Source organism: Peromyscus eremicus, chromosome 5 (genome assembly GCF_949786415.1).
Source record: "Peromyscus eremicus chromosome 5, PerEre_H2_v1, whole genome shotgun sequence".
Lineage (NCBI taxonomy): Eukaryota > Metazoa > Chordata > Mammalia > Rodentia > Cricetidae > Peromyscus > Peromyscus eremicus.
In genome coordinates, this window is record NC_081420.1 from 14,215,471 (window position 1) to 14,240,304 (window position 24,834).

General features: G+C 44.6%; 2 protein-coding genes across 5 annotated transcripts in view; one reads left to right on the top strand and one right to left on the bottom strand.

Moving 5' to 3' along the window:
• Cenpp (centromere protein P) overlaps positions 1–10,054 on the top strand; it is a 207,859-nt gene extending 197,805 nt beyond the window's left edge. The window contains exons 6-8 of the mRNA XM_059262972.1: positions 8,230–8,309; positions 9,337–9,428; positions 9,738–10,054. Of these exons, the coding sequence (XP_059118955.1) occupies positions 8,230–8,309; positions 9,337–9,428; positions 9,738–9,865 (300 nt within the window). The 3' untranslated portion in view covers positions 9,866–10,054. The remainder of the gene's footprint in view (positions 1–8,229; positions 8,310–9,336; positions 9,429–9,737) is intronic.
• Ippk (inositol-pentakisphosphate 2-kinase) overlaps positions 1–24,834 on the bottom strand; it is a 65,143-nt gene that overhangs the window by 9,639 nt on the left and 30,670 nt on the right. The window contains exons 12-14 of one of the 4 annotated variants that reach the window (XR_009379276.1): positions 16,877–16,956; positions 12,429–12,648; positions 8,827–9,010 (exon numbers count right to left, since the gene is read on the bottom strand). Coding sequence is in view for 3 of the 4 variants with exons in the window: in XM_059262966.1 (XP_059118949.1) it covers positions 8,897–9,010; positions 12,429–12,648; positions 16,877–16,956 (414 nt within the window). In the remaining variant the exon portion in view is untranslated. Of the gene's footprint in view, positions 1–8,826; positions 9,011–9,041; positions 10,264–12,354; positions 12,649–16,876; positions 16,957–24,834 lie in introns of those variants that run through there. The other 3 variants (XM_059262966.1, XM_059262967.1, XM_059262968.1) reach the window with 3 other exon arrangements.

The following is a 24,834-nucleotide window of genomic DNA, read 5'->3' on the forward strand; positions in this document are numbered from 1 at the left end:
AGAGAAAAATGGCTTAAAAGCCCTGGGAATAGTCAGTCTTTCCATTCTCTATGTAATCAAAGGACTTACAGGCCAGCACCATCTATACGGTCTGTCAGCCAGGGCAGGGGTCAGCACTTGAGTTGGATTGTATGTGTAGCGCAAATCCTAGTTGGTCTTGATAATAAAATCCTGGAGCCAGATATTGGGGTAAACTCTGAAAGATCAGAGATCAAAGGAGCAAGCCACAGCAACCTCTTACCTTGCCAGCCTCCCACCTTAAATTCCTCTCTCCACCCAGCCATATCACTTCCTGTCTCCACCTCCCTAGTGCTAGGATCAAAGGTGTGTGCCACCATTACCTGGCCTTTATGGTTAACTAGTGGCTAGTTCCACATTCTGATCTCCAAGCCAGCTTTATTTGTTAAGAACACAAACAAAGAAAGTATCACCACAGGTACGTACTGTGCTTCCCTTTGGGTGGTTGTGCTAATCTGAACATTTCCAAAATGGGCTTCTGATGCTGGAGGGGTTGGTTGGGTCATTTCAGAAGACAGTGGTGAGAGGATTTCTTCTCCAGAGTTACTCTAGAATTGCTAACCCTTTGCTTGCTATAATGACAATCTGAAACACAGCCACAGGAGCGTGAGCCTAATTCACATGCCACACTAACTAAAAGGATCATGGTATCTGCCAGCCTTGCCTTAGGCCCAGAGTCACATGAGCTCCTGACATGACAGTCACATGTCAGATGGATGCTACACTGTGCCTGCTCTGTCGTGTTTAGTTTCTGACTTGAAGTCAGTCTCTTTCATTGCCTCTCCAAAAGTGCCTTTAGGACCTCAGAGCCAGGGGTGAGGTGCATCAGACTTTGTGGTGTTTGGGAAATGGCCAAACAAGAGGTGAAGAGATGTCTTTAGGAAGGCAAGCGCTTTTCCTCTCTCCCTTATCAGTTCTATTGAAGCTTCTTAGTCCTGAGCTAGTGGATTCACCAAAATGAAAAGAGGTGTCCACCAGAGATCATACATGTTTGTAGCATCTGTGTGCACAGGCAGGTACAGAATGGCTGTTGGTGTGTGTAAAGTGTGCCTTTCCTTACTTTTTCCACTCAGAGGCTATAATGAAACTCTAAGAACAAGGCTGTCTTGGTTACTAACCCTATCAACTCCTTGGAGAGTTGCTCTTGGGGGGAGTGGCGCACAACATGAACCACAACCCATAGCACCACTGTTTTTTTCAAATAAGAACTAAGAAGCAGGCTGGGCGGTGGTGGCGCACGCCTTTAATCCCAGCACTCGGGAGGCAGAGGCAGGTGGATCTTAGTGAGTTCGAGGCCAGCTTGGTCTACAGAGCGAGATCCAGGAAAAGGCGCAAAGCTACACAGAGAAACCCTGTCTCGAAAAAAAAAAAAAAAAAAAAAAAAAAGAACTAAGAAGCAGGTTGTGACAGGTGGGAAAATGAGGCTCATGATAAATAGTGATCTAGGTCATGAAGAGAATAAGTGACTGGATGCTTCTACAGTTAGGAAGAAAGGTAGAGAGCCAGCCCGAGACACAAAGAACATCAGAAACAGAAAGCCTCTTCTGGCAGCCCTCGTGGTGGTTGCCATTGCTTCTGGGTATGGCACTAAAGCCATAATGAGCCACAGATGCCAGCTGCTGCACCTAAGCCATCCAGATGTGGGCTTGTGTTAGAGTCTGCAGGGATCTAGGAGAGGGGACACTATGGGCAGCTGAGACACTGGAAGGGGACACATTCTGGCTTGAGCAGTCCAGAATATAGGAAGTGTCCTTAAAGGGAAGCAGGGTAAGGAAGGGTATAAAGTCAGCATCTCCATGTCCACATGCAATTTCTGTCAACTCAAAACTATTCAAACTAAACAATAGCTGAGGCTAACAGTTTAAAAGTGACTTCTCAAAGTTACCCAGCCAACAAATGACTAAGCTGGGAACCAAGGCTCATTATCCCCAGCAGAGAGGCTGTGCTGGCCCCCTAGCCCCCCAGCAGTCACTGTGGTCTGAGTGGGACTCTTATCAAAGCTCCATTACCAGTCATCTTGACTGCAATTTAAATTTGCATGTGTTTAATGACCAGTGATACTCCTTTCCTGCCATATGCTTATGTGATCATCTTTATCCTTTGTCAGTCATTTAAAAGTGGGTTGTTTGTTCTTTGAGACAGGGCAGTCTAGGCTGGCATCAAACGTGTAATCTACCTGCCTCAGCCTTCAGGTGGTAGAAAGGTTGAGATTGTAAGTGTGCATCACCACATCCAGCTGTTGATCTATTAGTTGTAATTTTGTTGTTTTTCAAGACAGAGTTTCTCTGTGTAGAACTCTGTAGCCCAGGCTGGCCTCAAACTCATAGAGATCCATCTGCCTCTGCCTCCCGAGTGCTGGGATTAAAGGTGTGCGCCACCACTGCCCAGCATAAATGTTCTTTATACATCTTTTTGTTAATATTTTCACTCAATCTAAGGCTGCCCTGTGTCTTTACAATGGCTTTTTAAGAGTTCCCAGTTATGATTAAACCAATTTAGCAAAGAGACAATTATATCTCTCCCATAGTCACTGCTTCTCACTTTGTATCTGATAAATCTTTGGCTAGCCCTGATTACAAAGATTTTCTACCATGGCATTTTAGGTTTATAACTTAGGTTCAGCTCTTTATGTTATGTCTCTGACCCACATATTCATTTAAACTTTTGTGTATGGTGTCCCTTTTTATATGAAGATACCCAGTTGTCCTAGTATTAGTCCCGGAGAGTCAGGAGAGTTTTGCCCACAGTAGAAGCTTACTGAGCACACGTCTCTCTGTAAAAGGCTAGCTTTCAAAATAGCAAGTGACTGAAACGTAAACAGAGCTAGGACAATGAAGAAGAAAAAGGGTTCAACAGTTGGTTCTGGAATGGTTTATAGGCCAGAGGATAAAATTGTCTCCTTTCACACAGAACATAACAAAAGTTTGTCAAAGAGCTAATTTTAAGACTCAAAACACCTCATCAACAATTAAACATATATATGATCTTGGGACAGGCTCACTTGGTAAAATTCTTGTCATACAAGTATGAGGACCCCAAAACACACATTTTTTTAAAATGTGATGGCACATGCCTTTAATCCTAGCACTTAGGAGGCAGAGGCAGAGGCAGGTGGATTTCTGAGTTTGAGGCCAGCCTGGACTACAGAGTAAGTTCCAAGACAACCAGGGTTACACAGAGAAACCCTGTCTTGAAAAACAAAACAAATGTCTGGTGGCTGGGGAGATGGCTCAGCAGTTAAGAACATTGTTTTTTTGCAGAGGATCCAGATTTGATTCCCAACACCATATGGCAGCTAACCATCTGCTTTTACAGCTCTAGATCCAGAGAATCTGATGCCCTTTCCTGACCTACATGGACATCAGGTGTGCATGTGGTACACACATGCAGGCAAAACACTCAGACACATAAAATAAAAAATAAATCTGTTTCTTAAAAGCTGCATGTGTGTGGTAGTGCACACTTGTAATCCCAGCACTGGGGAGGCAGAAACAGGAGGATCCCTGGAACCTGCTGCCAGCATAGCTAGCTAAATGGCAATCACTAAGTCTCGGTGACAAACCCTGTCTCAATAAACAGGGTGGAACGCATAATCTGTATGCGTGTGTGTTTGTGTTTGAGTGCATGCATGCCAGGGTGCACAGCTTTCAGGACTCAGTTCTCTCCACCATGTGAATCCCAAAGATTGAAGTCAGGTGTCTTTACCCACCGACTCATCTTTCCAGCCTTCAAACTCAAAACTTTATGCTTCAAGTTACACAGCTAAGAAAGTAGGACTGGGTCTGGTGGTGCACACCTGAAATGCAATGCAGCACTCTAAAGTGAGACCCTGTCTTGAAAAGAAGGTGGGAGATAATTTTTGAATGTCATATATCTGTTAAGTGACTCTAGACTATTGCCTCATAGCTAATAGGATGCCTTTAATTTCAAAGAATGTTTGGTAGGTAATAGTTGGCAAAGATGTAGGGAAATCAAAATCTAGCTGCTAAAGGAATAGCAAAAGTAAATCATCAACCAGTAAAGTTTGGTAGCTCCTCCAATGGCTAACAGTGCAAACACATGACTTGGCAGTTTCCTGAGGTGTATAACCAAGAGAAATGAAATCAGATGTTCACACAAAAATGCATACAAAAGGCTGGAGAGATGGCTCAGTGTTTAAAAGTGTGTAGTGTTCTTGTAGAGGACCCATTTGGTTCCTAGCACTCTTATCAGGTGGCTCACAACTACCTGTAACTCCAGCTCCAGAGAATCCAATGTTATTAGCCTCCACAGGTACCCACATAATGCATATGAGTATACACATACACATCATTTGAACTAAATAAACTCCTTTAATCTCAGCACCTGTGGGTCAAAGGCAGGCCAGTCTCTGTGAGTTCAAGACCAACCTCGTCTACATAATTAGTTCCAGGCCAGACAGAGCTACAATGTGAAACCCTGTCTCCAAATAATGATAGAGCCTGGCATCGGAGCTCAAACCTTTAGTCCCAGCACTCTGGAAGCAGAGTCAGGCAGATCTCTGAGTTTGAGGCCAGCCTGGTCTACATAGTAAATTCCAGGGCAGCCAGGACCATAGAGAGAGACTCTGGTTCAAAAAAAACTAATGATAATGTTAAGAATATGAATGTGTTCATAGTATTATTTCCAATAGGCAAAAGGTAAAATTAATCCATTATCTATTAGTTAATGAACAGATACACTGTAGTAATTGATCTATCTATATACTATAATATTAACTGGTCATTTAAGGTAGTGGGTGGGCCTTGAAAATATATTAAATAAAAGCGTGTCACCAAAAAAGGTTCACACAATAGGGTTCTACTTGTCTAAAATGTCCAGAACAGGGAATCTGTAGCAGAAATATGTCAGTGTTTACCTAATTCTGTGCTGGTGACAACACCTAAAGGCCACAAGAGTTTCCTTACAGAGTAAAGAAAACATTTGGGAATTACAAAGTGGTATAGTTGTACCACCTTGAGAATATACTAAAATTGTGTGTTCTAGTTGTTTTAATATGCTACTATGAGGTTTTTTTTTTAAATCATTCAATTGTTTAGGCATAAACTTTTGAAGTCAAGATGAACTGACATCTGTGGAATTCCAAACTGTCCATGGGACTCCCCGATTCCAGTTGGCTCCCATGGAAACTTAGTAGAGGGGAGGTGATGTCACTTTTCTATGGTATTGAGCCAGTATGGCTGGAAGCATAGCACAAGCAGCCCTATAAAGCTCTATTAAAATATAGCTCCTTTGCCCTCCAGTCAGCCAGTGCCTCAATGCCCTGGGTGTCAAGTGTGAAACGGCTAGATATCAAATGGCCAGCAACACCCCCGCTTCCTCTACCATAAACACCAGGGTTTTGTTTTTGTTTTTCCATGCAAATTCCACCATATGGCACACAGCTGAGTAAACACACAGCCTCAACATTGCTCAGTGGCACTCAGGCCCAGCACTCCTAGAGAGCCAGAGAGCCTGGGACCCTGGAGAGGAAGCACAGGAGCCAGCTGGTTAGTGTGCATGAGGCTGCTCTAACAGCCTCCTCCATAACAGCCTTCCTGGTGACATCTGGAGACACACAGGCTTCTATTGTCCTCTATCCACCAGAGCATCTGGTGACATGCAGAGTCCACCTGTGGACTAGACAGAGCATGTCCAAAACTGTCCTTCCAAAGCCTGGCCAGGTACTTCCCATGTCTGGGCCTTGGCTTTATTGATGGAAGAATATGTTCGGTGGATAGTTTCTGATGAACATTTTTGTTGTCTTACTGGTTTTCATCCCAGCCTTTTCAGACCATGATTAACTCCTCCCTTTTTCAAAGTCAAATACAGTAATTATCTCAAGTTTCCTGTCACTCTTAAAACTAGCTGATCGCAGCTGGGAGGTGGTGGTGCACACCTTTAATCTCAGCACTTAGGAGGCAGAGGCAAGCAGATCTCAAGTTTGAGGACAGCCTGGTCTACAGAGTTCCAGGACAGCCAGGGTTACACAGAGAAACCCTGTCTGAAAAACACAAACAAAAAACCTAAGTGATCTCTGGGTTCAAGAACACTTTGCATAGTTAGTTTGACCATTTATTACAGCTCTTCTGCCTTCCCCCTCAAAGTCTCCTATGTCTTTGTCATTAAGAATGGCACTTACGGGGTTCGAGAGATGACTCAAAGGTTAAAAGTACTGGCCACTCTTCCAGAGGACCCAGGTTAAATTCCCAGTACCCACATGGCAGCTCCCAACTGTCTATAACTCCAGCTCCAGGGGATCCGGCACCTCACACAGACATACATGTAGGTAAAACACCAATGCACATAAAATAAATTATTTAAGGAGAAAAAGGCACTTGTATTGGTAACTGTAATAAGGCTGCTATTCTTGGGGTCTACTCAGGCTGTCAGTTTTTAATTCCTTCCTGCTCCTCACTTTGTTCTAGAGCTGAGGTGATCAGGCAAGGAATGAAGTTGGTTAAATGCAGCAACCTTAACTGACATGGAAGAAGCTTTTGAGTCCCAGCTTTCCTGAAGCACGTGTCTGAATGCCTGCCCTCTGCCCAGTGTCAGTACTCCTGTCCGCATTATAAAAGCTAAGAGTATACTTTTTAGTGAAAGCATCTAATTTGAGTCTTCCTTTTGCTCATGCAGCAGAGAGGCCTAAGGAGTGGAAATCAGCTCCCTCTTGCTTGAAGGCCAAGCCTCAGGCCCCACCTTGGAGCCAGCCCAAGCCCCAGCACTCCCTTGAGCCTCATGTACTGCTGCCAAGCACAGTCTGGAAGCTGAACTGCCACGTTCACACACACTCCTTCACGTTCCTCAAACAGTTGTTATTAATTTGGAAGAGCCTGAGGTTTAAACATCAACCAACACTTTCCACTGAAATCACTTAGGTATACATTTTTCTCCTAAAATCTTGCTTTGCTGAAATTAGTAATTATCTGTGAAGTACACCAGCCCACCCCAGCTTTGGTGTCTGGATGTGTTCTCTGTTGGTGGCTGCATGCATAGATGCTGGCAGTCATGGCTTTCCATGCCAGAAGTGGCTCACCCAGGCATAGTATTCCCTGAAGGGTTGTAATACGTCTTTGTCCCCATGGAACCTTTCCTATTTGATGGACCTAGGCTGCATTAATCCAGCCAGTTTCTACAGTCCTAGAAGGACCTGCCCAGGTCCCAGCCCTAGCCCTTGGTGACAGTAGCTCCCTGGCTGCCCCAGAACAGCTGCACCTCACAGTACCTGCTTGACTTAGGTATATAACCCTAGGAAGCATCTCCTCTTCAGGTACTGAGGGGATACATGGAAGGACCCTTCAAAGGTGGCCGTGAAACCTTAACATCTCATGATGATGGCAACCTCAAGTTTGTTCTTTATCCTCTAACCCTGTAGTCTGTTTGTACAAGAACAGACAAAGGGGGCCACTGCTATGCACATCAGTTCTATTTGTCTTCCATTCAGATACCTGGAGAACAAGCTTTGTTGTCATAGTGATATAAATGAGTGTACCAGTTCTGATATGCTAGAGCCTCCTAGGTCCTGCTGTGGAAACCAAGCATGCAGACATGTCCAGAGCAGTCATACTATCTGAGGAACCATACCTCCTCTAGAATGACACACCTAGAAATCTGTGACATTCAACCCGTTCCTGTTCTCTATAGACACAACACCGAAACAGGAATAGGATAGGTCTCACCATGAAGCCAACACCAAACCACATGCTTTTCCTATCACAGTGGGAGCCTGGAACCTCCACTACAGTGTGGGCACCTGGGTGGGGCCTGGCCCATGTCAAGGATTCCAGGGCAGAAGCTTATCTGGGTGAGTTGTAAGGATGGACAGACTTGGTGCATCTGCTATAGCAGGATAGCAGCCAGTACCCACAAGAGCCTCAATTCAGAAGGCTTTGCTGACATAGAATAAGTCTCCATTGTGCAAAGCCCTTCAGACACTAGCTTGAGGGATGTAGTGCTCATCCAGGTCCTGAGAAGGAGTTGACAAGGAGTCGGACCAAGTGGCAGGCAGGCAGACATACAGTGAAATTGGAAAGGGACAGCCATGAGCTCCTGGGGTGACAGAATAGGTAAGAACAGGAGTGGGAACAGTACAGCAGGCACCAGCAACTAGCACATAGAACACTTCCATTTCAGGCTCCAAATTTTTTCTGCTGGCTTTCAGGATGCTATTTCTTCTAGATGGATCAGACTGTAACCATTTATTTTCACATACAGGAGAAGTACCCAGATAATGTGTACCTCTCAGAGGGCACCTGTTCCCACTGCATGGAGATCCGCAGTGCCAGACAGCCAGGGTAAGTTTGTGCAGCAGTGAGTCCTGCAACCAGGACTGTCCATAGGAGAGGTAAGAAACTACCTAAGGAAGACTAAAGAGTATCCCGTGGAGAAAGAGGGGGAATCACAGCGGACACCCACCAACAGTGGGCAGCTGGACTGCGGTGTAGCCATGAAGGGAGAGCGAAGGTAGGAAGGAATGCAGGTCTGGAGGAGCTAAATGCTGGCCTGGGGGCAGCAAGAGGCATTTCTCTTCAGGGCCTTTGGATGGCCAAGAGAAGGTAGAGAGGTAGAAAGGTAGGTAGGCGGGTAGGTGGGTAGGGGGTGTGTCTGTGTCTGTGGAGGGGGGAGTATGACAGGGGCAGCCACAGGAAGCCAGGTCACCAGAGCCTCAGAGAAGCCAAGATAAGCAGGTGCACCTCGACACTAGGCACCAAAGACTCCTGGCAGCACCCTCCCACAGACACTCTCTTCTTCCTTTGTGTGACAGATGTGCGCGTCTGTTCCTCAGGACCTAGATCAACAGCCTAACCATACCTAGTCTGCCTTCTAGCAGGGTCTTCCTTACACAAGCTGCTGGGGCTGGCCTTTGTCATGTGGTTGTAGTTCACTTCTTCTCATGCCTCATCCTCCAGGGAGGAGTTCTGACTGTATTTCTCAGGTCCTGAGGGTTTGGGCTTTTCATTCCTGTTTCTCCTGCCATACAACACACGAGCTTCTCCTAGAATAAGAAAATTCCAACCATGAAGAAAGTGTGTGTGCAGCTTTCTATCAATTTCAGATCATTTTCAAAGTATACTGCCCCAACACTACCACAGGAACATCCTGTTGCCTGTCTCATTACTTATCATATCGATATTTGCCATGGTGTGGGTACAAAGCTTCTTGCTGTGGCCCAAGTTTGCAAACTGTCCTATGGAACTAATCACACACCTTCCTTTGTGGGGAGAGGTCCTTAGGAGAAGGTGAGCCTGGCCAGCAGAGACCACATGCTCAGAGGCTAATCTTTCAAAATTCCAAGAGCACCAAACATTGCCTTTTTTTCAGGTTTGAACTGGTGATTGTTTGGAGGATACAAATAGATGAGGAAGGAAAGGTTTTCCCGAAGCTGGATCTTCTCACCAAAGTCCCAGAGAGAGGTAGGTCTCCGTTGCATGGATACCCTTTCCAGAAGACTTCTCAGTATACCCAACAAAGAGTTTACATGGGAAGAATCAGAAGTTGAAATGGTCATTAATGTACTTTGTAGATCACCTTTTAATGTACTTTAATCAATAAGTACCCAGACAGCACATGAGACGGGCCTACTGTCCTCAAATTACAGGTGACCGCGCTCCTTGGTCTTCTGCACCCTGTCTCTAGAGCATCTCATGTGTGGCTGTTGGGGGAGGAAAGGTCTTATTAGACAGACACTATAAGGTTTCTTACCAAATGTGTTTTCTTCACAGCCCTGGATCTGGACAAGAACAGGGTCATAGAAACTGCTCCTCTTAGTTTCCGAAGCCTGCTAGGAGTACTTGGAATTGAAGCTGCTCTAGACAGCCTGATAAAATTGCTTTGTGTGGAAAATGACTAGTCTCCTGCTGGCAAGCATATAGGAATAAGATGCTGGGCTGAGGAACATGTGACTTACGTTAAGTATGAACATTTGCTCTTTTCCAATTAGAAACCACATCCTTCGAACATGCTTTTGTGTACACTAGTGGTACATTACATAGAACTTCCACGGCATAAAAATAAAGCTTTTCAGATATGTTAAAAGCAACATGTAATAATGTTTTGTACAAATAAGTTTAACATTTGAGAAAATGTTCCAAGAATGGTTATCCATTCTCAAATGAGTGTAGAAGAGCTGTGCCTCCAACTTCACATCAAGATGGCCCAAGACAGCATGAGACACAGCCCAATCCAAAGCTACCCACCTTGTCTGCATGGCAGCATCTCCCAGAAAGTCCTGACACTCCTTCTGGCCTCCTACAAAAGTAGGACCGTTTGACAGTGATGACTGCATTGTTCCTTTTACTTGGGAACTTCACTGAAAACACGCTCACAATCTGAATGTGGTACATGACTATAATGCCAGCACACAAGAGCATCCCAAGTTTAAAGCCAGCCTTGGCTACATAGTGAGTCACTGTCTCAGAAAACAAAGGCTGAAGTATACCTCCATAGTAGAACAGCCTAATGTGTACAAGGCCCTAGATCCAATCCCCAGCACCACAAAAGAACTACCCAGTCTAAGGCTATATCATCTTAGACACAGAGCTAACATTTGGTGAGTGCCTCAGTTACCTGTTGTTATGCTGCCAAGGTGACGGGTTGGTGTGGGCATCCTGAACTAAGCAGAACACATCAGAACATGGTTGGACTAGGGCCCTACCCACATCAACAGGGTACTCCATCTGTGTTCTGTACCACAAGAGAGGCTACTTGTTTCCATCCGCCTATCTATATTGTTTAGCCTCTTGCTAAATAGTAATTCTCCAAGAGAGGTCAGTGTTCCAGAAATAAGTTTCACAAACTGCTCTGAGAGCCTGGGACCCAGCCATACCTGAGATCAGTACTGTGGCATCAGGCATAACTAACACACACACACACACACACACACACACACACACACGCACGCACGCACGCACGCACGCACGCACGCACACAGCTAGTTGGCCTCCAAACCAGTCAACATTGAGTCAAAACAAAACTGAAGGCCGCTTTCCCCTGCCCATCCAGAGTCATAAGAACATGACCTTCAAGCACATGGCTTAGATGAAGGCTATTTGCACATATCCCAGCATACACCAGTCAAAAGAAAGTCAAGGATCCAAATGTACAAGTGTCTTTACCTGAGTGTTCAATAATTAGAATATTAGGACAGAATTTAACAAATTCTATAGGAGGTCACTTGATTCAAACAAGTATAATTCTCAAATTATCACAAAATTTCCCACAAAAGTTTACAATCAGCAAAATATTTTCTTCATTTTTCATGTAGCATTTTCATACAGTTCCATGGTTTTTACTACTATGTTACAATAAGCCTTCATTCGTCTCTCAAAAGGATGATATAAATAATCAGTCTGTACAGCCTACATAGGATAAAAAAATGAAGCCAAAACTCCCAATGATTTCATAGCAGCCAGGCACACTTTTGGTGACCCCAGTAAGAATCCTCAGTGCCAGCTAGGAGCCTTCTATAGCCCTGATGAAAAGAGCAAGGCCCTAGACCCACATACCTAACATGCCCCAGAGCTAGCCCCAGGGATGAATGTGGCTTAGGAGGAAGGGAACCTGTTCCTCAACCACCCGAGACACCAGAGTGCCAAGAAAACTCCAGGCTGTCAGGCACACCCACCCAGCTGACCACAGCAGCTCTGAGTACAGCTCTGCTTCCAGCCTCTACAGCAGCAATTTCAGGTAGGAAAGAACGCCTCAGCTCTCCCTAGAGTTAAAATCATAATGAAGAATTTAAAACAACAACAACAACAAAAGCAATGCTCGTGTGAGTGGTGTCCATCCTGACCTGAGTCTGGTGTTCCCTGCTGCTAACCCTTTACAAAGCCTTGGGCTTCAGTACCTCCACAGGGACCTGAGTCTAACCCACTCAGAACCGATGTCCACACTAACCCCTGACCGCTCTGCAGCAGGGAACCACCCAAAGCCTGTGTTGATGTGTGATTTGCATTGAAAAAGTGACCAGTTAACAACTGGGAAAGTTCCAGTAGTATCCATGTTTTCTTGAAAATCCAAACTGTAAGATACTTGTGACAATTCAAGTTTTCTATGTCAAGAGTCTGGTGGTAGGAGATCCAAACCTTGGGTCTTAATAATAAGGCTTTTTGCATTAGAGAATTAGACGTGAGCTCTGCTTGGAAGAACTACCCAGGATGTTTTCCTGGGGCTTAACGGACACTTCCACTCTAAGAAAACAGATGGCTTGCTGGGACACAGCACTCACGTCCTACATTCCTTGTCCTAGAAGATTCTAGTGCTCTTCAATTCCTTGTCTCTGAGAGGCAGTCTAACCTCAGCAGGGGTTAAAAGCGAAAACATTCACAGCCAAGTCACCCAAAACAACTGAAAATAGCTCTGTCATTCAACTTCCACATTCAAGTTTCAAAGACACCGCAGGGGGAAAGTTAGACCTTGTGGAGAACTAATGTGCAATCTTCGTGTTCCTTGAACCGAGTCGACCTCACAGTGTCGTCTTTGGCATGCACAGTCTTTGAGTAATAGTTGACTATCTTGCTGTCTAGTTTATACTGGTGAGGAATGCTCTCATAGGGCTTGAGGTCGAGGTCCAGTACAGACACAGAGAAGGCCAGCCGGGACCTTGATGAAGGGATAACAGGCCTCTGGTCAGAGCTGCAAGTAACAAAAGAATTTCAGATTACACAGACCCTCAGGTCCTCCCAGCCCAGCTCTCAGAGCACCCATTCTGTGTCTGTGTGCATCTACTGTCTGTGCCCGCCTCACACACTAGCACAGGTAAGTGACTGCTAGGCCACAGGCCAGCACACTGTGTCTGGGAAGAGAGTTAACAGAAGGTGGAAAAGCCATTATGTGGAATGTGTGAGTGATATTCCCCATGTTCCAGTGGTATTAACGAATGCTGGAAAAGTCACTTTATCGTGAGCCAAGTATTACAAAAGCTAAGAAAAAGTGAAAAGTAGACCAGGCTGTGGGACAGCCAGATGGATGACTGTTGAGAACAGGCTCTCTTTATGTGCTTTCCCATTGCTGCTGAGAACCAGTTCCCTCATGCTTTTCACATCTGGAGAGCGAGCTGCCTTTGTGTTAACTCTCAGGTCACATCTTCAGTGTTTGCTTCTCAGGGCCTTTGTGGATTTTATAAACATCAGAAAGTCATGTGCTTCTAACAATATTAACACTGACTTGAAAACCTTTTCAGAGTAACTTCAAACCTGGCACTGAGGTTGCAGTGTATCCAACTGTTCTGAAAACAGTACATATAGTATTCATACTATTGCCTGAATGGCATCTAATCCCAGGCTGGCAAAAGAGAACTGTTGGGGAGTTCTGGTTCCTCCATGATCCTTACTCTTGTGGATTTAGAAATCATTAAAAGAAGAGACAGAATACCAGTTTCAAAAACTCTGGAGTTGGAAGAACAAACACTCACATACATGGGCCTGTTCTAAAGTACACTAAAGCCTCGATTCTCATTTCTTGTTCCAGAATCCTGTTTATAGGGAAAAAATTAAATTGGGCTCAGTCACAGGTCTGACAGGTGACCCCAAGCTCCAGGATAGCCAAAGGCACAGGCCAGTGTACACCAGCCCCTTAACACTGAAAAGCTTGTCTCCTTCAGACTGTATGGCTAAGACTCATCAAATGCCCAGGCACAGTTATCCCTACTGCCATGACCACATACATATGCCTATGGTAGCCCTGGAATAATGGTACTGGAATAATCTAGGGGCTGCAGAGCTGCTGTCTTAACCTTGATAGCTATTCTCCAAGACACTCACCAGCTTCAAGGGAGGCCAGGAGATAAACAGTAAAGCCAGAGCACATGCTCTTTGTAATAGACATGGCAGGGTTTAGGGACAAGTAGCAATAAGAATTTTCCTGTTAGTTCAACAGGAAGATGACTTACAAACTTCAACTATGATAGAAACAAACGGCAGCCACAGAGGCGTGTGGGGTGTCCATTAAAATTCAGGGATATAAATTCAGCCTTGGGTTTACTGTGCATCTTAGGATGGACCCAGCCCTAATTTATCTCTGTTTTCCCTGAGTGTTATTTCCTTAAGCTAGATACAGTTCCGGTGAGCACACCTTTCTCAAAGAAGGCTAATAATGCCTGTGAATATTCTCCAAGGAAAAATTGGGGGTGGAGGTCATCCTTCTCTAGTCACAAACTCCTGCAGCTCTTCCCACGGGCAGACAAGCAGAGCAGTAGAGTAACTTGGAGTGTCCTGTTGCCATCCCCTTAGCTCCTCTGCTCTTGCTTCACCCTGATATATGGGCCCTATTATCTGCCTTGAGACCTGACCTTAGCAGGTAAGGCAGCCTCCAAGGGCGGGGCCCATTCTTCCTCTTCAGAATCCTCTGCAAAGACAAGTCAGAATTTCCTGGTCTGTCATCTCTCTTCAAATTGGTCACAAATTCTCAATTTCCACAAAATAGGTTTGAGGAAGCATAATGCCAAATGGCAAAGCTTTTCAAACTTTCAAAAGTTATAAACATTTCACATTTTAAAATTAAATAAGCTTGAATCAGTATTCATAAAATACTTAAGAATGGAAATGGCTTGTTACCTGTTTTTCTTTTCTCCTTACTTTTTTACCTGGACCTCTAAACAAAATTCATTTTATCAGTGCATTTATTATAACATGAAATAAACTACCAAGCCTGACAAAGAGCTCAGGCTCAGGATGAACTGTTAAGAGATTAAATATTAATACAAAATTATAAATTTCATAAGCAAATGGTTGCATCATAACCATATCATTTGTACATTGTTTTCAAATTTCTAAATCAAAATTATGATGCAAAACCACATTTCCTAGCCTCTAAAGATTCCAGTAATGAGAATTTGAGAATCAGAATCAGAGATAAAAAGTTATACTGGGTCACACTGGGGAGGTGGGCGAGTCCACATTAAGTATCCCTTGACTGTCATCTCCTTGCCAGCTTAAAAAGACAAAAGTGAAGGACTGGCGAGATGGCTCAGAGGTTAAGAGCACTGGCTGTTCTTCCAGAGGTCCTGAGTTCAATTCCCAGCAACTACATGGTGGCTCACAACCACCTGTAATGAGATCTGGTGCCCTCTTCTGGCCTGCAGGGATACATGCTGTATACATAATAAATAAATAAATCTTTAAAAAAAAAAAAAAAAAAAAGACAAAAGTGAGATGTTGGTCAGATTGAGCATGTCCACTATGGCCAACTATGTACCTCTGAGAGTCTACTATTTCCAAGTCATGATGGTATTTCAGTTTTGTTTTAAGCACAAAAGTGAGACAATCTTTCTATCTCTGGAAAAGAGAACAGATACAATACTTGATGGCTGGTGATCCTGTGCCTCCAGCCATCTGGACACACGCCCCTATGACCCCACAGCAAATGTTGATTACTGGGCAGTTGATCAGGGTGTGGAAATGGACCCCAGCTTTCAGCTTTTCTCAGATGACACAACTGTGCACCATACAAATAGACACATTGGTGGTGCAGGGGATGACTCACAAGTCTGCCCTTCAGCTGTCAACCTTTGAATCAGTGTCCATCTGAGCAGCACCCTGCATTCAAGCACTTCCTTTCCCACCGCATCCTTGGCCAGGTTTGGGAGTGGCCCTCATCTAGCACAGTGCCTTAGTCCACTGAAGGGCTCCTCACAGCTAAGCTCTGGGTCTTTCTTAGAGGGTGACAGGATAACTAAACAGAGTCAACTGCCTTCACCAGTTATGCCCTATAAATGCTCCTCAGCATGCTGTACCAGAAAGTAGACAGTGCTGTATGTGCCAGAGAACCTGACTGGAAACCATGAAGCTCAAAAACATAAGAAAGATGGATGATCACCCTAACCCAGGAACACAGGTCATATGTGGAGGACTCCAGAGAAGTCTGTAGGGTTTGGCACTCCTGAAGATCAATGCTGAAGATGCTAACTCCAAGAGGATGGGGCTCCGCCTGGATCACTAAAAGCTAGGGGAGGTGACTCCAACTAGCCAAACATTTGGGGAGAGTGGTGGCAAACATGCTGGTTACTCAGAAGAAGAGTGAGAATAACAATACACTGTTGGAGAGGTTTAAAAAGGACAGTAACAGTTGTGAAAGCTAGTACATTCTGCAACCTGTAAAAGGCTCAAGCATTCTGACCTGGATGGAGCCTGGGCTTCCTCTGAAAGGAATCTGCCACATTATTTCCACTGCTTCTAAGTTACTAGAGTATTGTCTTATAAAACAATAATGAGCATTCTAAATTTAAGAGATATTAATAGAAATAGAAATATATACGATAATAATCATTTTTAAATGGATAAGTCTGTTATTATCCAGAAATGCCTTTAATTAAATCACAAGTTTCTAGAGAATAAGAGTTAATAAATAAGCTCGCTGGGCGGTGGTGGCGCATGCCTTTAATCCCAGCACTTGGGAGGCAGAAGCAGGTGGATCTTTGTGAGTTTGAGGCCAGCCTGGTCTACAGAGCGAGATCCAGGAAAGGCGCAAAGCTACACAGAGAAACCCTGTCTCGAAAACCCAAAATAAATAAATAAAATAAATAATAAATAATAAATAAGCTCACATCTAGCCGGGCATGGTGGCACACACCTTTGATCCCAGCACTCTAGAGGCAGAGGCAGGTGGATCTTAGTGAGTTCAAGGCCAACCTGGTCCACAAAGTAAGTTCCAGGACAGCCAGGGCTACACAGAGGAACCCTATCTCAAAAAACCACACCCACCCACACACAAAAGCTCCTATCCTTCAGAAAAAAATGAAGGCCTTCGAGAGTCAAACAAAGATACAGTAGCCCCATCAGGTAGGGTTTCTAAATATGGAGCCTCCTTGCCATCATCGTCCACAGAACCATTAGACCGAGATAGATGTCATGCAATGGTGCCTCACCTTGTGCCCTGTAAATAAGGGGAGAGTGCGATCATGATGGAACAGTCCTTGGCGGTCATGGCTACTCGGTACTGCTGCACCTGTGGAGGAGAGAAAGGGCAGCTTCAAGTCACAAAGCCTCTCCACCAAGTAAAGCAACTGTTTCCTGTGATAAAACCTGAGGGTAAAGTTAGGAGAATGCCTGACATACAGTAGGAACTAGTCCCTGTGACAATACACACACCAGCCCCCCACCCTATCCTTTCACTTCTCATTGTAAGCACATGGACCCCAGCTGGATCCCTGAGACTTGGGACTCTGTCTTTGGGGGAGGAGGAAGCAGAAAGTTGCCGCAGCTTCTCAATATGTGGACTACACTGAGTCCTCAGCAGTTACCACTCTGTACCTTCTAGAAGATGCATGCAGGATATTTGGGGGAATGATGAGTATAGCAACAGTGCACACATTCTAGGGCTGTGAATCTAGGAACTCTGCATCCTCAGCTGGCAGTGAGGTATCCCACTGTATAACGAAAAAACTGAAGACAGACCCGCCAGGTGATGGCAGGGCTGGTCCCAAGCACAGGCATATGCTTCTGAACCAAGCTCTTCCACAGAACAAGTCAAGCAAATTCAGTTCTGCATCATGAACCTGCACGGTGTCTGTAGGAAACAACAGTACCAATACTACATGTGACTGGCACGTAGGGAGAGACCAAAGATAGTGTCCACAATGGTCACCTCTCCAACACACAATCTGAGGAAGTTTTTCAATCCCTTTTGTTCTTTGGACCTTGGTGCATCTTTTGAGTATTTTAGATGAAACAGCTTCTACTTTCATAAAAATCAACTGCACAAAAGGAACTGGCCTTACACATCATCACTGGCCCCAGCATCAAACTGATGACACAAAGTACTCTCTTTTCTCCCTCTGAACCATTCCTTTTGATTTCACAGAGGCAGGGGTGCTGCCCTGAGAAAACCTCAGGTTGCACTTCCCTGAGGCAGGGAGGAGAGGAAGGAGCAGATCACATACCAGGCCTGCTGGCTGTTCTGGGCCTGAAGAACCTGGAAGCAGGAGACACCCAGCTCCCATCCACACACCCTCCAGTTAGCGTAGAAAGGTGTTATTTCGTGATACCTAAGCAGAAGTCCGGTCAAAAAGTGTACAGGGTCATTTCATGTGTCAACTTGACACCAGCTATAGAGCATCAGAGGAAGGAGCCTGAGCTGAGGAAATGCCTCCTTGAGATCCAGCTGTAGGACATTTTCTCATTTAGTGATCAATGGGGGAGCCCAGCTGATGGTGGTGGTGCCATCACTGGGCTGCTGGTCCTGGGTTCTATAAGAAGGTAGGCTGAGCAAGCCATAGGAAGCAAGCCAGCAAGCAGTACATCTCCATGGCCTCTGCATCAACTTCTGCCTCTGGGATCCTGCCCTGTTTCTGTTTCAGTTCCTGTCCTGACTTCCTTCACTGATGAACAGCAATGCTGAAGTGTAAGCCAAATAAACCCTTTCCTCCCCAACTTGCTTTTTGGTCATGGTGTTTCGTTACAGCAGTAGAAACCCTGACTAAGACCAAAAGAGAGCTAAATAGTAAATGTCCTGAAGGCATACCCAGTCTAACCAAGGTACAAAACAAGCCATATGAGACAGTTTAAAACCTAAACAATTATCAAGAACTTTACATGACACAGTCCTAGTCTAAAAGCTAAAGATGACCGATCTGACCATCAACATGGAGAATGTCTAAGTCCCATCCAGCTGTCGTGGTGTACACCTACAATCCCAGCATTTGGGAGGAGTCAGAAAGACCACACATTCAAATCACCCTCTGCAACAGCAGTGAATGTGAGGCCAGGCTGGACACCATATACATTTTTTATGTGTGTAGGTGCTCTGTCTGCATGTTGTGCAGTGCCTGAAGAGGCCAAAAGAGGGCATCAGATCGGAAGTGAAGTTACAGATGGTTGTGAGCCACCATGTGGGTCCTGGGAGTTGAACTGGGGTCCTCTCCAAGAGCAGCCAGTGCTCTTGAACTGCTGAGCCATCTCTGCAGCCCTGACATATAAATATTAAATATTTACATATATAATATATATGTCCTGTATATGAAAAGGTATTGTTGCTACAAATCAAATGCAAATTGTACCAATGATCTTCAGTGCAGAGGAGGGATGTGTGTGTATCTCAGACACAAAACCAAGCAGTGAGATTTTCACTTAAAGTATTGTTCGAATGGGTTATTGAGCCAATTCAGTGGCAAAAGCCAACTGGAAAAACTGGATGAAATATCAGAAATCTCTGCTGGGAGGCACTGCTAACAAGACAGGGACAACAGGCATTTGGGCCTGTTTTCCAAAGGAGGGTCAACCTTCAGTGCTGACAGGATAGGACCCACATGAACCTTCTCTTAGTATACAGACCGCTGCTCTAGTCCATTAACCCTGGGCCTGAGCTGGCAGGCCTTACCAAGAACTGCAGCTTTACTTCAAAACAATCAATCCCAAAGAGAGGTCCCAATGACACCAGTCTGCCAGTCCTCTTGGCAGACATAGTCCTAGAATTCTTTCTTGAAAAAGACTTGCTAGGCAACAAGTAATTTCTAAAATAATTGCACACATACAATTTCTGACACACAGGTAAACATGAGTAAAAGCCAACAAAAAAGCATCTAAGGAATGTGAGAGCCTACACCTGTGCTAAGAGATGGACACTGCTCTAAAAAAAATAACAACTGTCTTGTTTTGTAAAAAAAGGCTAAAACTGAAAAACAACTCCACAGTAGTAGACCCGGATGTACACAAAGGGACTGCAGCTGTTGAAGTACCAGACACACATGCTGCTCCACTCAAAGAATCAGACCAAACAGAACTTCTGAGGAGAACTGGAAACCATAAAAATGAGCCATTTAAAGTTTTTAGAAAAACAACATTAAGCATTCATCAGATTAACTAAAGGGATGTAACACTGGGCAGGGCAGAATACTGACCACGCAGTGCGGCAGTAATTCCCACATTTTGTTTTCTGAGAAGTGTAACACTAATTACCCACAGAGATATGAACTGGACAAAGAAAGGTAACGACTTAGGGGCTCAGACCGGAGAGAAGAAAAAGCTATCAAGAATTGCTGGGGTTGGGGAGTTAGCTCAGTGGTAGAGCGCTTGCCTAGCAAGCACAAGGCCCTGGGTTCGGTCCTCAGCTCTGAAAAAAAAAAGACAAAATAACAAAAAAGAATTGCTAAACTAGCTGGCTGGTGGTGGAATACACCTTTAATACCAGCACTCAAGAGGCAGAGCCGGGCGGATCTCTGTGAGTTAGAGGCCAGCCTGGTCTATAGGGCGAGATCTAGGACAGGCACCAAAACTACACAGAGAAACCCTGTCTCAAAAAAACAAACAAACAACAAAAATTGCTAAACTAGAAGATTCAAAGAAAATACCCAGAATGTAGCACGGAAAGGAAAAGAGCCACACAATACTGAGCAGAGGGCTAACAAGACAGAGAATCCATCTAACATGTATGCGACTAACCTAAAAGAGAGACAGAAACAAGCCTATCAAAGTTAGGGCCAAAGTTTTTCCTAAACTGAAGACATCAAGCCCTAGAGGTCCCAGAGCATCTCTAGAAAATAGTATCAGTTATATCATTAAACAAAACTAAGATTCACTGTCAAGCAGACCTGCACTAAAGGATACAATAAAAGATGTTTTAGGGTGTGGTGATTATACACCTATAAATCCAACACTAGAGAGGCTGAGGCAAGAAGACCTGAAGTTTGAGGCCAGCCTGGGCAACATGAGGCCCTGTCTCAAATTGTAAGTCTACGTAACAGAGATAATGTCAGGATAGATTTTTTTTTCTTTTATAAATTGTGTGTGTGTATGTGTGTGTAGCTATATGAGGATATGCACAGGTGCGTGCAAGTGCTCTCAGAGACAAAAAAGAAAGCAACAGATCCACAGAAGCTGGAATTACAGGTGGTTGTGTGCATCCATTCATCCTGAAGTAGATGCTGGGAACTGAACCTAAGGTCTTCTCCCAGGGAAAGAAAGCAAGGGCTCTTCACCAATGACACATCTCTCCAGCTCCTTTATTTACCAATACTTTGTTAATCCATCTCTCTGGCACCCAGAATATTTAAAACCAATTATAGGGGCTGGAATGATGATGGCTCAGTGATTAAAAACACTTTCAGCTCTTGCAAACGATCCAAGTTTGGTTCTCAGCACCCATATCAGGAGGCTCAACCACCTGTAACTCCAATTCCAGGAGATCCAACACCCTCTGGCCTCTGTGGGCACCCACACAAAGATGGTGTACATGCTCATAAAATAAATTAGTATTTTTAAAAACCATATTGTGTCTATTTATTCAAAGACATAGAGAATATACAAAAAGATGGAAAAGAAATGGTACAAATATGAAGCACAAGAATCTAGAGAAGTGCCAGGAGGTGGTGCATACACCTTTAATTCCAGCACTTGGGAGGTAGAGGCAGACGGATCTCTTATGAGTTCAAAGCCAGCCTGGTCTGTAGTTGGAGAATTTCTCTCCAGCTCCCGCCAAGTCCCGCCAGTCCCGGAGCCCACTTATAAAATAAACACATCGACTCTTACATTATTTAAACTGCTTGGCCATTAGCTCAGGCCTATCATTGTCTAGCTCTTACTCTTATATTTAGCCCATTTCTATTAATCTATACTTTGCCACGTGGCTTGTGGCTTATCGGTACCTTACATCTTCCTTGTCCTGGCGGTGGCTCCAGGCTGTTTCCCTTCTGCCTTCCTGTTCCCTCAATTCTCCTCTGTTAGTCTCTCCTATACTTCCTGTCTGGCTACTGGCCAATCAGTGTTTATTTATACAGAGCAATATCCACAGCACTTCCCCTTTTCTAGTGGTTAGGATTCGGCGCTCTCACGGCTGCGGCCCGGGGTTCGATTCCCGGTCAGGGAACCACTGGGACTGGCGGGATTAGCTCCTTTTCAGGAATGGAACTGTGTAGGTTTTTCCTGGTTTTACGGAACTCTGCATACGGTAACCTGCAGCTTCAAGTGCCCACCAGCTGGGGAGGAAGCTGAGGGCAGGAGCCACCCAGGCCTTTGGAATTTGCCCCACGTGAGTGCCACTGGTCTACAGAATGAGTTCCAGGACAGCCAGGGCTACACAGAGAAACTGTCTCAAAAAAACAAAAATAAAAGAATCTAGAGAAGTTCTACTATACAGAAAAAGCAAATTTGAAGGTAAAAAGGATATCCAAAGATAAAAAGCCACTTGAAATGATAAATGACACCTGAAAGTATCTAATTCTAATGCTGAGGCACCAAAAAATATAGCCTCAGACAGTGAAGTAGGAAGTCCTAAGTCCACCCATTCATGGATCACTGCAAAGCCCTGAAAACCAGACCGTGCAGCAAAGGCTGCCCGGCTCCAACACTGCTAGAGCAAACATCCCCAGACACACAGAGCATGCACAGCATGACTCCATATGTGAAGCGCCCCAGCAGAACAAAGCACTCCACAGGAATACAGGTCGGACGGGAACTGAACCAGACTCCAGCTACAGACTGCCCACTAGCTCTTAGCTGAAGACTGAGGAGCAATTCCAACAGGGGCTCTGGTTGGCTTCTGTTCAGTGGGCTATACATTTTTTCTGAAGTCTGTATGTATTACTTTTTCATTATCCAAACAGGTAATGAAATAAAAGCTCAAAAAGTTAAAATGAAAATGTTTAAATACTAGTAATATCTTGTCTTTGTGAGTATATGGCACTGAAATCTACCAAACAAACTCATTTATAAAACATCTCACAGGGGTGCTTATGTGCAGGAGGTCAAAGTAAAACAGTATCAATAGTAACATTTTTCTTCATTTCTTAAAAGAAATTTTCAATTGAAATAGAATTACAATCACTTTTCCTTTCCCCTCCCTTCCTCAAACTTCTCCCAAGCCCCCCACTTTCCTGTTAATAGCCTCTTTTTCTTTATTTTTACATGCATATATACGTATGTACATACGTATATATGCACAAACATAAATACAACTGCTGAGTCCATCTTTAGGTGTTTGTGTGTGTGTGATTCAGCGCTGACCACTCTGCCGGAAAACCACTAGGGCTAGTTCTCCCTCTCCCAGCAGTCATTGGTTGCCGCTAGTTCTGTGTCCAGGGAGGGACACTGCAAACCTCCCCTTGCTCTTCTTACAACATGTCGACTGACATCGCCAGTGTTGCAGGGATTTTTATGCAGTTATTTCTAGGAGAGACCGCTTCACAGGAAACTTCCTCATACTCTGGCTCTTAGGATCTTTCTGCCAGCTTCCCAGGGGCAGTGAGTGAGGTCACACACCTGGAAAAGAATCTACTCCTGCCACTTGGCCAGTCGAGCACAGTTCCTTCCTACATTCTCAATCTTATCCTTATACCCACCAACATCTGTAGCTACCCCCTCAAAGAAGCCTCTCTCTATAGCAAATGGGGACCATCAAACACACCACTCATCCACTTCACCCCCAAAAAAGACTATGTAGGAGACCAGGTGTATGGTGCACACCCGTAATCTCAGCTACTCAAGAGATGGAGGCAGACAGATCCAAATTTGAAGCTAGCCTGGACAACACACAAGATGTTACCATTTGGACATGCAACTCCACTCCTAGACATAATACAGAAAAAAATGTATAGCTGCATAAAAACTTGTACACAAATATTTACAACAGCACTGATTTTAACAGTGAAAAGTGAAAACCACCAAAATGTCCATCAGCAGATGAGCAGGTGTCTATATTACAATACGTCCACTTTAGTGGAATTCAAGCCATGAAAGAGAATGAGGTAGTGAAATCTGAAAGTTGTATAAGTCAAAGCTGGACACAAAGGCTCACACAACGACTGTCCCATTTACATTCAACACTTAGAGAAAGACTGAAGTTACTCAGGACTGCAGAGGCAGAGACAGCTGAGGGGTATTTTTTAAAGTGATGTGGTTGTGAGTAAAGGACATGGCATGAAATTGCTGCTAAAGAAAAAAGAGACAAAGGGGACTGATCTGAGTGGTGAGAAAGTCAGGCAATGATAAGGGTCCAACACATGAATAATGAATCTAGACAAACATATCTAAAACAATCCTCAACTGGGACTTTGAAAAATGTCTTATTTATAGCTAGCTGGTAGAGTGCTTGCCTAGCATGCTGCCCAGCACCCCCAAAGAAAACCTAAAATAAACAGAACACCAAATGGTAAGTGCACACACGCTGGGAAAAAACAACTATAATTAAAGGACCCCAAGTTCTACATCATGTGCCAGCTGGGGCCACAAACAATTGAAATATGTAGAGTGAATTGGACCCGCCACCATGGAAAGAATACAAATGGGTAACGTCCAAACCAGTGGAGCAAAGGAGGACTAAACAAGCTCCTAAGTAATGGAACACACAAGTCAGCACATTGATGGGGAGCCTCATCCCACCCTTCCCCACACCCGTTTCTGGGATAGCTTTCCCAAGACACAGTCCCTCTCATTTGTATCCCGTTGATGGCTGTTCCTGAACTAAAGAGCAGTGCTAAGTGACAAGAGACAAGAGGGCCGGCCACCTCACCTAAAACACTGGTAACTGGCCTTCCTGGAAAGCCCACTGCCTCTACCTCCAGGCAGTGCTCAACCAAGTTAGAGGTAGGAAGGCCCTGAGTGTCCTGAGATGACAGTATTTGTCAGAGACCCCCGTTTACTTAGATAAAATGAGCGCAGAAGAGCTTCTGCACTGGGTCACCTTCAGCTCACCACTCCTCAGTGTCAGCTTTCTGAGGCACTGTCTCCAGTTCCAACTACCTAAACCTATATCCATCCCTAAAGAGAAACGGAGCAGTCGGATGTGGTACACTCAAGAGGCTGAGGCCAAAGAAATGACAACCTAGCTCCACCCCTGGCTACACAGTGAGACCTTGCCTCAAAAAGAGAAAAAGAGGGCTGGTAGGACACCTCA